At 37.8% G+C, this 12213-nt stretch overlaps 1 protein-coding gene across 1 annotated transcript in view; it reads right to left on the bottom strand.

The window, feature by feature from the left end:
- LOC150092993 (regulator of G protein signaling 7-binding protein A-like) overlaps positions 1-12213 on the bottom strand; it is a 56939-nt gene that overhangs the window by 15970 nt on the left and 28756 nt on the right. Inside the window, exon 4 of the mRNA XM_090414124.1 lies at positions 10517-10619. Within this exon, the coding sequence (XP_090270250.1) occupies positions 10517-10619 (103 nt within the window). The remainder of the gene's footprint in view (positions 1-10516; positions 10620-12213) is intronic.

The raw sequence follows: 12213 nt of genomic DNA, 5'->3' as shown, positions 1-12213 counted from the left end.
AGACCTCCATGGAGTCAAGAGACTCATCATGGGAGGTATTGATGTGTGTCCTCATAGACTTTGGGAGTGTATGAAGGTGGATATTTCAAACATTGAGTGCTGCTATATGCTTGTTATACATGTGGTTTGTATGTGCTGAACGCTGTAAATGATTTACTGATAGATTAAAGGTTGTAACGATATTTATGGCTAGGCCAGGTAGACCACTGTGCATATGCTATAACTATTTCTTCAATCATTCATGTGGTGTGAGTGAAGTATGCAGCAATCTTTATAGCACTAATTTGTGGATCTAGCTACTGTTTTAAATAAAATAAGTGAAGTATTTGATTTAAAATGCCAGGAGTATCCAGAATATGGGAGAGGAATTGGTGGCGCAGATAGCATCATCCTGGCCAAAAATTATTGGGATCACTGAGACGTGGTTGACAGAAGAGGATATAATAACAGGAATAGAAGTCGCTGGGTACAGCATTTTTCGGCAGGATAGTAGGGGAAAGCGTGGTGGTGGGGTACTGCTTATGATAAGTGACGACCTATGTTCCCTAAGAGTGGAGGCTTTGGAAGGCAGTGAGACAAATGATTTTGAGAGCATATGGTGTTAGGTAGAGGTGGGCAAGACAGGATATTTAGTGGGGTGTTGCTACAGACGCAGGAGCACAGAGGATAGGGACCAGAAGATGATTAGACAGTTAAGTTTGGCAAGTGCAAGAAGAATGATTGTTATGGGAGATTTTAACTACAGTAGTATAAATTGGAGAGAGGCCGATGCATGTAGCAATAGGGGAATGGAATTTCTAGAATTCTTGAGGGACAAATGTCTTAGGCAACATGTAACAGAGGGAACAAGAGGTTCAAGAGTTTTAGATTTGGTTATAGTATCAGAAGAGCTGATAATAACTGATATGACATCTCTCCCACTGAGATGACATATGGTCACTCTCTCCCAGTTGGAGAGAGTGACCATATGGTTTTGACTTGGAAAATGAATAGACATGCAGGAGTATCAAAGAGACAGGAACTTATGTGGAATTATAAAGCAGGTGATTATAATAGTCTTAGATGTCAACTTCAGGAAGTTTCATGGAGGGAAGAATTGGAAGGCCAGAATATCATTAGTGCGTGGGAAATTGTGAAAGAAGATTTGTTAGCAGCAATGGTAAGTTGTATACCACGAGTGAAGAAGAGGACACAATTTGGAATAAAGTGGATGACAAACAATATTAAACAAGAATTGCATGCATAAAAGAGGCTATGGAAGAAATATAAGGAGACAGATGAAGAGAAGATGCATGAAGAATATAAGATACAGGCCAGAAGAGTGACTAGTGTGGTAAGGAAAGCGAAACTGGAATATGAGAGGAGATTGGCCCTAAAATCCAAAGAAAATCCTAGGGAATTTTTTAGCTATGTAGCCAGTAAGAGGAGAAATGACTGTGGAAGAATGATATTGTGGGATAAAAATGGGAATAGAGTGACTGATGCAGAGGACATAGTGGAATTGTTCAATGAACACTTTATTGGAGTATTTCATCCTAGAAGAGCCAGTTTTAATGCTAGAGGGATAGGGCAGGTTCGAGGTTTAGAGGTACAGGAGGAGAGTGTGTTTCAGATACTGAGTACTCTGGATGTCAGTAAAGCTTTGGGACTGGATGGTATTTCACCATGAGTTTTGAGAGAATGTGCTAGGGAACTGACAGTGCCTTTAACCTGGCTTTTCAATGAAAGTCTGGTTGCGGGAAAGGTGCCCAGGGAACGGAAGGAAGGTAAGATAGTGCCATTGCATAAGAGTGGTAACAGACTGGAAGTGTCTAATTATAGGCCAGTTTGTGTGTCATCAGTAGTTGTTAAGACCTTGGAGAAAGTAGTGAGGGACCGTATACAGCATTGGGCAGATGAGGGTAATGTTATCTGTGAGAGTCAACATGGATTTGTGAAAGGGCGCTCTTGTTTTAGCAATATGCTAGCCTTTTATAATAAAATTACAAGAACATTAGATGAGGGAAAGGCATATGCTGCAATTTTCTTAGACTTAGCGAAGGCATTTGACAGGGTGCCACATGATAAGCTGATATTTAAGTTGCAACACATGGGTCTGGATGTCAGAATGGTCAACTGGATTCAGGATTGGCTGTCTGAGAGTTGTGTATGGTGGAGCAGTTTCAAGGAGGTAGAGGGTTACAAGTGGGGTCCCACAGGGCTCAGTACTAGGACCTATATTGTTTAACCTTTAAATCAATGACATTGCCAGTGGATTACAAGGGGATATTCAGTTGTTTGCAGATGATGCGAAGCTGAGAAGGATTATTAGTAATAGTGCAAATGTGGTAGCCCTGCAAGAGGATTTGAATAAGCTAGATAGATGGGCAAATGAATGGGGGAGGTGTCAGTTTAATGCAGCAAAATGTAAGGTCTTGAGGTTTGGGAAACATCGATGGGATGCTGCATACTCTATGGGAGGAGTTATACTTGAGGAAGTAGGGGAGACAAGAGATCTTGGGTTGATGATTGATAGAAACCTGATATTTAGGGGACATATTGCAAAGGTGGTGAAGGTAACACAGAAGATTGCTGCAATTATGAGAAGGACACTGACCTGCAGAGATAAAAGGGTTATCATTCCGTTGTATAAGTCTCTGATCAGACCACACTTAGACTATTGTTCTCAGATTTGGTCTCCAGGATTTGAAGGGGATAAATTAACTGTGGAAAGGGTACAAAGACGGATGACAAAGATGGTTTCAGGACTGTACAATTTTGGTTATGAGGATCGGCTGAGGGAATGTGGACTACAGAGTTTGGTGGATAGAAGAAGGAAAGGTGATATGATCGAGACTTTTAAACTGTTGAGAGATGGTTACAGGGTTGACACTGGGGAGTTCTTTTGCTTGGTCGAACAATGGGAAGGAGTGATGACAAGAGGCCATCCCTGGAAGTTACGAAAGGAAACTGTAAGCAAGAAGGTGAGGAGTGGTTTCTTTGCATGGAGGGTGGTTGAACCGTGGAATGCACTGCCTGATGGAGTGGTGAGAGCGAGAATGATCAATGAGTTTAAGGAGTGGTATGATAGACTTTGTGTTTCTTAGCAGGGACCTCCCCTCGATGAGTCTTGACGGATTTTATGTTCTTAGGAAGGACCTCCCATGATGAGTCTTTTGACTCCATGGAGGCCTGAATAATAATAATAAAAAAATAATAATAATAATAACTGAAGATTATAACAATATCCATTATAATATTTACATATTACTATAATAATTACTAGCCATCATTATCAGATGTAGATAGCACTAGGTGATATTTTTGTCTACAGATATATAGACAAAAAACAACCTGATATAATATTTCATTTTTTTAAACTACAATAACTATGCAACCATGAAAAGTTTTAACCTCTCATAGCACAAAAAAAAATTAATAAATAAAAGATTCAGTTATAGGCTTACTGTAAAGGACCTAGAATTCTGTTGTTAGCCTTAATGACACCCTTTTTATTATAGGTGGCATTTACTTCATTTTTAGTTGCTCAGCGACGTCGAGCTAAGAAACATCATGCAAGAATCATGAGAATCGTTCCATAAATATTATTTAAATTTGTATTTCCTTTCAATGATTTAGTTAACATTATTTATGATATATGAGAGAAATTCATTCAAGTGAAGCTGTCAATGGGCATCTCTTTCAAGTAAATTTCCCTTAGCTGGCAGTATATTGCACATGCTGACATTGCTATACTAATACTTCTAGATGAGGATGAGTCAGCATAATACACATTATGGTCTTTATACAGAGAGAGAGAAATATATGCAGGGTAAATTAAAAAAAGTGTGCAACATATATATAAATATATACACATACACACATAATTCACAGGTATCTATTCCATCAGATACTTTTAGGCACTTCTGGTTGGTATTAAGATATTATTATCCTAAAACCCAATGGAGGTTAGACTCATCTACAAGGTCCCTTTTGTCTTACTCACAGCTTATTATACACTACCTTAAACACATTCAAATTCTCTGCAAACACAATTCTCACTCCCTTGCTCACACCCTCCTTATACAGCTTCCAGGGATAACCTCTTGTTTTCCCTCCAATCTCCCGAAATTTTATGAAAAACCTCTTCAACGTTAATCCTATAACAACCCCTTACTAACTTGTACGTCTCGATCATATCACCCCTCTTCCTCCTATCCACTACACTCTGTAAATTGCATTGTCTCAACCTTCCTTCATATTCAACATTCCAGAGATCAAACTATTTTGGTCAATCACCTCTGTACCCTTTCCAACATATCTCCATCCTTTTGAGAACCAGGTGACCAAATCTGTACACAGTAGTTCATATGTGGCCTATATATCGACCCTTCAGAACACACGCAATTTACAGACAAAAAATACTAGTTGTGGTAGTGGTGAAGGTGGCCAGTAGATGGCATTGATGGAGATGATTCGTAGTAGAGGTTTGGTGTAGTGGTTGAGACAGTTCTAGGTGTCCTCCCACGATGAGTCTTCGGACTCCTTGGAGGTGTCATGAATAATAATAATAAGAATAAGAATATAAAACCTAGAACACAGATAAAAGACTGAGATTATACCTGGAAAAATATTAGATCTCCATATTAGCATGTATTACAATTTCCAAAGAAATTATAATTTCCCTAACTGTTTGTCAAATAAAAATACCATGAGTTGATACAAAAAACTTTATAAATACCTGAAAAAAGTGGAATGGTTCCAATTTTGAAGGAATGAGAAATTCCAAAAACTATAGGAAATGTCACATGCCATGCATTTTATCAGATTTTCATTATGCTCATATAAATGTTTAGTGCAATTTACATGTGCACTAACTAGCTTTATTATTATTATTATTACTTGACACCTCCAGGGAGTCCAAAGACTCATCGAGGGAGAGCACCTACTCCACAACCCTCAGTCTCTACTATTCAATTCACCAACTACAGCGAACCTCATCTACACCAACGCCATCTACTGTCCACCACAACCACTACTATTATCACAGACAATCGTAAACATGCCCACAGCGGGATTCGAACCTGCAGCCTTTTGGCTGGAGAGTGGATATGCTAACCACTCAGCCAACAAGTCTCCTTAGGATTTCCATTAATAAATAAAATTCTGTTAGTAGTTAAGATTCTTCCTTCATTCACCGGAATAGAAAACTGCATTCTGGTTAAGCAGCTAATGAATGCATGGCGATCTCAGGTTTGTGTTTCTGTAACATCAACTATTATTATTTCCTAACAACCTTAATTTTTCCCCAGGGAAAACTCAAATTTTGTTATGCTCTCCTCAGACACTCCTCTTATCATGGAATTTCATACAAACTCTTAACTTAACCTTTAACCAGTGTGATAATGGATAATGCAATTGGTACGAACTGTTAAACAGAATAATGTAAGTGTTTTATGTTGTACTATCATAATACCTGTACAGCCCTTCAAGGGGTGAACAGGGTATTTGATGATTTAATTGGGAATTCGATGATGATGATGATAGGCAGGAGGGGAAAGAAAGTTATTGTAAATAATGGTTATTGTGCATCTCCTATGATGAGTTGTAGGACTTCATGCTGCAGATGCCTGGATAATGAGAAAAACTTTCTAATAATGTTGCTTAAGGAAATTAACAATGTAAATGATATAATAATTAAATAAATGTACTTATTTTTTTCCAATATTTTACCAAAATTACTTTGGAATCATACACTAGAATAGGTATGTGCATGCAGGAGATACATCGATAAATAAGAGTAAAGAGGAGAAATACTAGGAGGACTATAGTTCATTGGGTTTGATTGAGTGTAGGTGGTCAAAAGACTGTATTTTTTTAGAATTTTGGCCACTTTTTCAGAGGTGGCAGATATATATGGGATGGTGATGGACTTGTTGTAGCCTATGTTCAGAGGGAGAAAGGAGTGTCAGTATTCCTTTTATGTGGTAGAGATAGCCATTAGCTAAGAAAAAGTGTTTTATGCTTGTTTTTTTTTATCTGACCCACACACAAAAGGTAGCAAGACCTATATCATATCAGTATCATGTGTGGGCAAGATAGTAAGAGAATAGAGGAATCTGTTGGTATGTTTTTTGAACAGCTGAAGGTTGTATTCTTTGGAAAAGGCAGAGCAGGGTAGGTTGTTCCAGAGAACAGAAATAGATGGAATGAAAGAGAAAGCAGAGAAGCTAATTTGGCAAGTTTTGTGCTGGACAATAGATGGGGGCAGTTCAGTTTTGATTTTGGAGAAAAGTAGAGGAATGAAATTGGCCATAAGATGAAAACTAAACATCTACAAAAGAGGAAAAGAAGTGGATCTGTGAGATAGGGGACCATCACTTAATTGGATTGCCCTTTTTTGGATAGCATTACACACTAGGATTTCAATGTACTACCCAAGCTGTATAAGCAATATTCCATAGTTCAGCAGATTTGGGATTTGTATAAAGTTAGCAGCTGTAAAGGTGTGAAGTGTGTCTTGGTCAGAAAAGTGCACCAAGTTTTTACCAGCTGCAGAAGCTATAGTTGAGATGTGCTTATGCCAGGAAAGGTTGGAAGTATAGATCAGTTGAAGAGGTCCAATTGATCATGTTTGGATATATGTTTGGGTATTATTGCAAATTAGGAAAAGAATATGAGATCTTTCTTGCAAGAGATCAGAGAAGGACTGAGTTTTGGTGGCATTGAAGTCTTTAAGGTTGTCCTTACTCCACTGAAATATAGCTAGGAGATCAGAGTTCATGGCATTCAGTCATAGGGAATCTTAAGAGTTCTAACAATTAGGCACTACAAGGTTTGTCAAATGAAAAGAGAGAATTGAGTGTACTGCCCTCTGTGAAGCTATGAATAGGATTTTGAATGAGAGCAGGTCATTTATATAGGCGGAAGAGTGTGTGAATGTATATAATCATGGATACTCCTGCATTGGTTGGGTTCAGTAGTGAATGTAGTGTTACTGGAGCAAAACTGAGATCATTTTTGATGTCTCCTCCTTATTCATGAATATCCCACTTAAAGACATCTTTGATAGCCCAAGCAGAATAGGGCTGATATCTCAGCCCTATTTCAAATTTCAGTTTACCATGAATGTGGGCTATTTTGTTTGACAATGAAAATTCTACAAACAAATAGAAGGTACAGCCATATCTCTTCTTTCTCTTCCTAACCCTGAAAAGATGCCTTAAACTCTGACTCTCCCCCCCCCAAAAAAAAATCGATCTAGCTACATTATGTAGATAATGTGTTCACTACTTGACAACATATCCTAGACACCCTAAACACTTTTCTTTCCCATTTCAACGGCCAACATCCAATTATTCACCAAAAAAATATATAAAGTAACAATAGTCTGCCCTTCCTACATACCCAAGTTATGAGATGATCAGATGGATCCTTGGCCTTCACCATCTATAGAAAACCTCCTCTCCCTCAACACACATACACATAAGTAAATACATTCACAAAATCATATTGCTCCCTCTCCCAAAAATATGGCATTATGAAAACCTTAAATCACAAGGCATGATTTGTTCTGATAACAATACTGCACTCACTATTGAACTCAACCAGTCATAAAACAGTTTTTTAACTAATGGCTACACTTCACCAGATAAAAACAATACTAACTCTCCCCCTCCCTCAAATCCATAATCCCTTATATATCTAGCACCTCTGAAAAAATGGCCAAGATCTTTAAAAAAAAAATCTTGTGAGCACCTACAAATCACACAGAAAATTATCATCCCTTATCCACTTCTCTAAAGATCAGTTGCAACCATTCCCACTATGGAAAAGTTGCAACTGATCAGACATAACCAGTGCCGTAATGAGGGCATGGCAAAAGAGGTGCCCACCATGAGCGCAACTAGGTTTTGGGCGCAAAATGTAAAAAATATAAATAAATAAATAGATATAAAAGTCTGCTATTTTATATTGTATTTTTAAATTTCAGCAATATGCCACTTTAGACACACAAATTCTGTAACACACCACAACTCATTTTCATGAGGTTAATAGTAAGTATTTAACATATTGCATTTAGTAAAATTTAACTTGTTACATTTAAATTTTTCAAAATTATTGTCATTTTTGGGTTGGGGGGGGGCACAAGTTAGACACTTGCCAAAGGTGCTTCATACCCTTGTTACTGTACTGGACATAACAGCCAACATTAGGATATAAGAGCACCAGAACACCATCTGTTTCCACAAGTCAGATTTAGAAGACCATACTCCATCAAAGTAAATTTAAATTTGAGAAGCTCTTCCTTGAATCTACTTCTGTCCTCACCAACTATCCTACCCTCAACAAATATCATCCAGGTGGTGATGTTGAAGGAATGAAGGAACCGTTAGTTTATATGGGAATTGTGGTGAATGAAGTGGCGGTGAATAGTCTATTACAGAACCTTAATGTGAATACATCTGTGGGATTGGATGGTATATCAGCACGGGACTTAAGTGAAGTGGCTAAAGAATTGTCAGTGCCCTTGACCTTATTGTTTAATCTGAGACTCAGGTCTAGTTTAGTCCCGAAGGGGTGGAAAGAGGGGAAAATAGTTCCACTGCATAAAGGAGGATCCAAGACTACTGTTGCAAATTACCGACCGATCAGCATATCAGGAGTCGTTGTCAAGGTCTTGCAGAAAGTAGAAAAATACAGGAATGGATTGATGAAAATGAGATATTGTATGGGGGACAGCATGGTTTTGTGAAGGGTAGATTGTGCCTCAGTAACTTCCTCACGTTTTATAACACAGTGATGGCTGAACTGGATAAGGATAATGGGTTTACAGTTATACTGCTGGACCTGGCTAAGGCTTTTGACAGGATACCACATGGAAGTCTAATCCATAAACTGCAATATATGGGAATGGATATAGGGTTGGTGAGATGGATAGGAGGGTGGTTGATGGAGAGATACCAGAGAGTAGTTTACTCAGGAGTAGAGTGCAAAAGACGGCCTGTGACTAGTGGTGTGCCGCAGGGTTCTGTTCTTGGACCGCTGCTGTTTAATTTGTTCATTAACGATATAGGGAAGAATCTGAGAGGAATGGTTCATTTGTTCGCTGATGCTAAGTTGGGTAGGGCAATAGTGAATGTAGAAGATGTCAAAATTTTGCAGGATGATTTGGATAGATTGGAGGTCTGGGCTAAGGAGAATGGATGTCAATTTAATGTGGCAAAATGTAAGGTTATGCATTTTGGGGTGAAAAGATTAGCAGCAGTATATCGCATTGGTGGAATTGCACTCCAGGAGATTGATGAGGGCAGGGACTTGGGAGTGTTGGTGGATAGGGAGATGAAGTTTAGGGGGCACATCGCAAAAGTGGCTGAATCAGCTCATCAAATCACTTGGATGCTGACTTTGATGAGCAGAGATAAGCAAGTTATTGTTCCTCTGTATCGAGCCTTGATAAGACACCATCTTGATTACTGTGCCTAGGTTTCTTCTTGATGGGGAGGAGGTTGAGAGGATCCAGAGGCGAATGACCAAGATGATAGCAGGTCTATGGAATGAACCTTATGAAAACAGGTTGAAGATTTGTGGGTTGTAGAAATTGGTTGATAGGAGGAAAAGGGGAGATATGATTGAGACATTCAAATTGCTGAAGGGTTTCTATAGGATTAATTCAGAGAATATTTTTGAGAACAGGACTGGTGGTGGGAGAACTAGGGGACATCTATGGAAGCTGGGCAAGAGTGTGCTTAGTAAGGGTGTTAGAGCTGGGTTCTTTACTTTTAGAGTGGTGAATGAGTGGAATAAGCTGCTTGAGTCTGTTGTGGGTGCTATGACAGTGAATGAGTTAAAGGCAAAGTATGATAGATACTGTGTGAATGTCAAATAGTTGTGATGGACATGATGTTTAGGGCCTCCCTCGATGAGTCTAAGGACTCCTTGGAGTCGCCCGTAATAATAATAATAATAATAATAATAAAAAATAATAAAAATTGCCTTTCACCTGGGAAAGCCAACAGGTGATGTAATTTAGGACTACAAGTCTCCCTGTATTTCTCTTGTTCATTTTCGCTTACTGATATAGCTCCTGCATGCAAGTACTTATACTAGTGTATTATTCTCCTGATGACACTAATTTAACTTTGGCAAAATATTGGAAATAAGTACATTTATTTAGTTATTATAGTCTACATTGTTAATTTCCTTAACCAACATTATGAGTAAGAATCAATGTATAAGTTTGAACACTAGAATGGGAAAAAATAATTTATCATATACAATATGTTGTGTGGTGTTGAGAGATTCCATAAGGTGTATTTTCCAGGAGAGAGAGAATTAGCAAAATAATTGATGGATTAGATAAGAGAAGCAGCAGACAAGCAAGTGAGCTGGTGGTAGTTATTGGAACAATATAATACTATAATAATATACATATATACAACATACAAATCTGGATGTAGGAAAAAAATGATATTATTTATGGAATGACCTGATACATATAGAGACAATGTTTAGTAATGCAGACAGTGATGTATACCTATCAATTGTGTACAGCTCTTCTTCATGAAAGTCATGAGTTGGAGGTCGCCACAAAACAAGTTTATCAAGCACCGCTACTCCAGAAGTTCTTGGTTTACGTTCTGAAAAGTGATCATTAAAATGTCAAGTTGCATTCAATTCAAGCATAGATTAATAATTTTTTCATAAAAAATTTAATAAAATTATTTTATTAGCATTGTAATATTCATTTTATAACTAAATTATTATTATTATTACTATTTTATTATTATTAATAAATTAATAATAATAATTATTATTATAATAAATGTTTTTCACAAAATTCTAATATAGTACTTTAAATAATTTATCATATACAATATGTGGTATGGTAAATGAGAGATTCCGTAAGGTGTATTTTCCAGGAAAGATAGAGAGAGAACGAGAGAGAGAGAGAGAGAATTAGCAGAATAATTGATGCTTTAGATAAGAGAAACAGCAGACAAGCAAGTGAGTTGGTGGTAGTGGTGGTAGTTATTGGAACAAATGACTTGTTTGGACATAAAAAGCATGATATCTGTAGATTGTTAAGGAGAGTGAAAGATGACAGCTTGGTTGGAAGGATGGTCAGTGTGTTGCCTAGATATGACAGTGGTGAGTTGAGACGAAAAGCAGGGATCATGAATGGAATTAATGATAGAAGGTGAATTACAAAGTCACACAAAGTGGAGATTAGAGATGTAAATAGTTGCAATGATTTTGAGTCAGTATGGTGTGAGGTAGAGTTTAGCAGTAACAGATATTTAGTCAGATGCTACTATAGGCATGGGAATGTGGAGGGTGGTGATGAAGAAAGGGACTAGTGAACAAGGAAAGGGTGATTATTATGGGTAATTTTAATTATGGTGGTGCAGATTGGAATGAAGAGATAGCATTTGGGAATAAGGAAAATGAATTTCTAGAGTTCTTGAGAGACAACTATCTCAAGCAGTATGTAAAGAAGAACACACAAGGATCAAGAGTTTTAGATATGATCATTTCATCAGAGGATGTGATTGTGTGAGGGATTCACACTCCCCTCCAGTTGATGATTGTGATCATGAAGCAATCACCTGGGTTGTGATTAGCCATATGAAGAATTCTGTGAGAAAAGGATATATATATGTGGAATTACAAGGCTGGTGGTGATGATGAAAGGCTTGGGAAACAGCCTGGAGCTACAGCATGGAATGAGGTGTTAAGCGGGCAGGAGATAAATGCTGCATAGGAACTGACCAAAAAAATATTTAGCAACATCGATGTGCGAATGTATTCTGAAGGTCAAAAAACTGAATAAAGTAGGTGTCAAATAAGTGAATAAAAGGATTAAACATGATATTTGGAAGAAGAGGATGCTATGGAGGCAGCACAAGATGAATAATGGTGGTAATCAATTTTATGGCTGGATATGACTGGAGTGTAAAGAGCAGGCCAGGAAGGTGACTCAGTTTGTAAAACAATGCCACAGCATGAGCAGAAATTCACAAATCAGGCCAAGAAAAACCCTAGAGAGTTTTTCAGAAGGTAGAAGGAAAAATGATTATGGTAAGATGATGTTAATGGATGAAAAGGGTAGAATGGTAACTGCTACAGAAGATATTGTTCAACTATTCAGTGATCAATTTATAAGGGTGTTTCATCCTCATGAAGGTGAAATCATGAAAAACTCGTGTAGAGAGGATTGCTTAGTTGTGAGCG

This window comes from Typopeltis vanoorti, chromosome 24 (genome assembly GCF_054136105.1).
Source record: "Typopeltis vanoorti isolate ZY-2024b chromosome 24, IOZ_Tvanoo_1.0, whole genome shotgun sequence".
Classification (NCBI taxonomy): domain Eukaryota; kingdom Metazoa; phylum Arthropoda; class Arachnida; order Uropygi; family Thelyphonidae; genus Typopeltis; species Typopeltis vanoorti.
The sequence above is the reverse complement of the archived record's forward strand: the minus strand, read 5'-3'. Positions and strand labels throughout refer to the sequence as shown.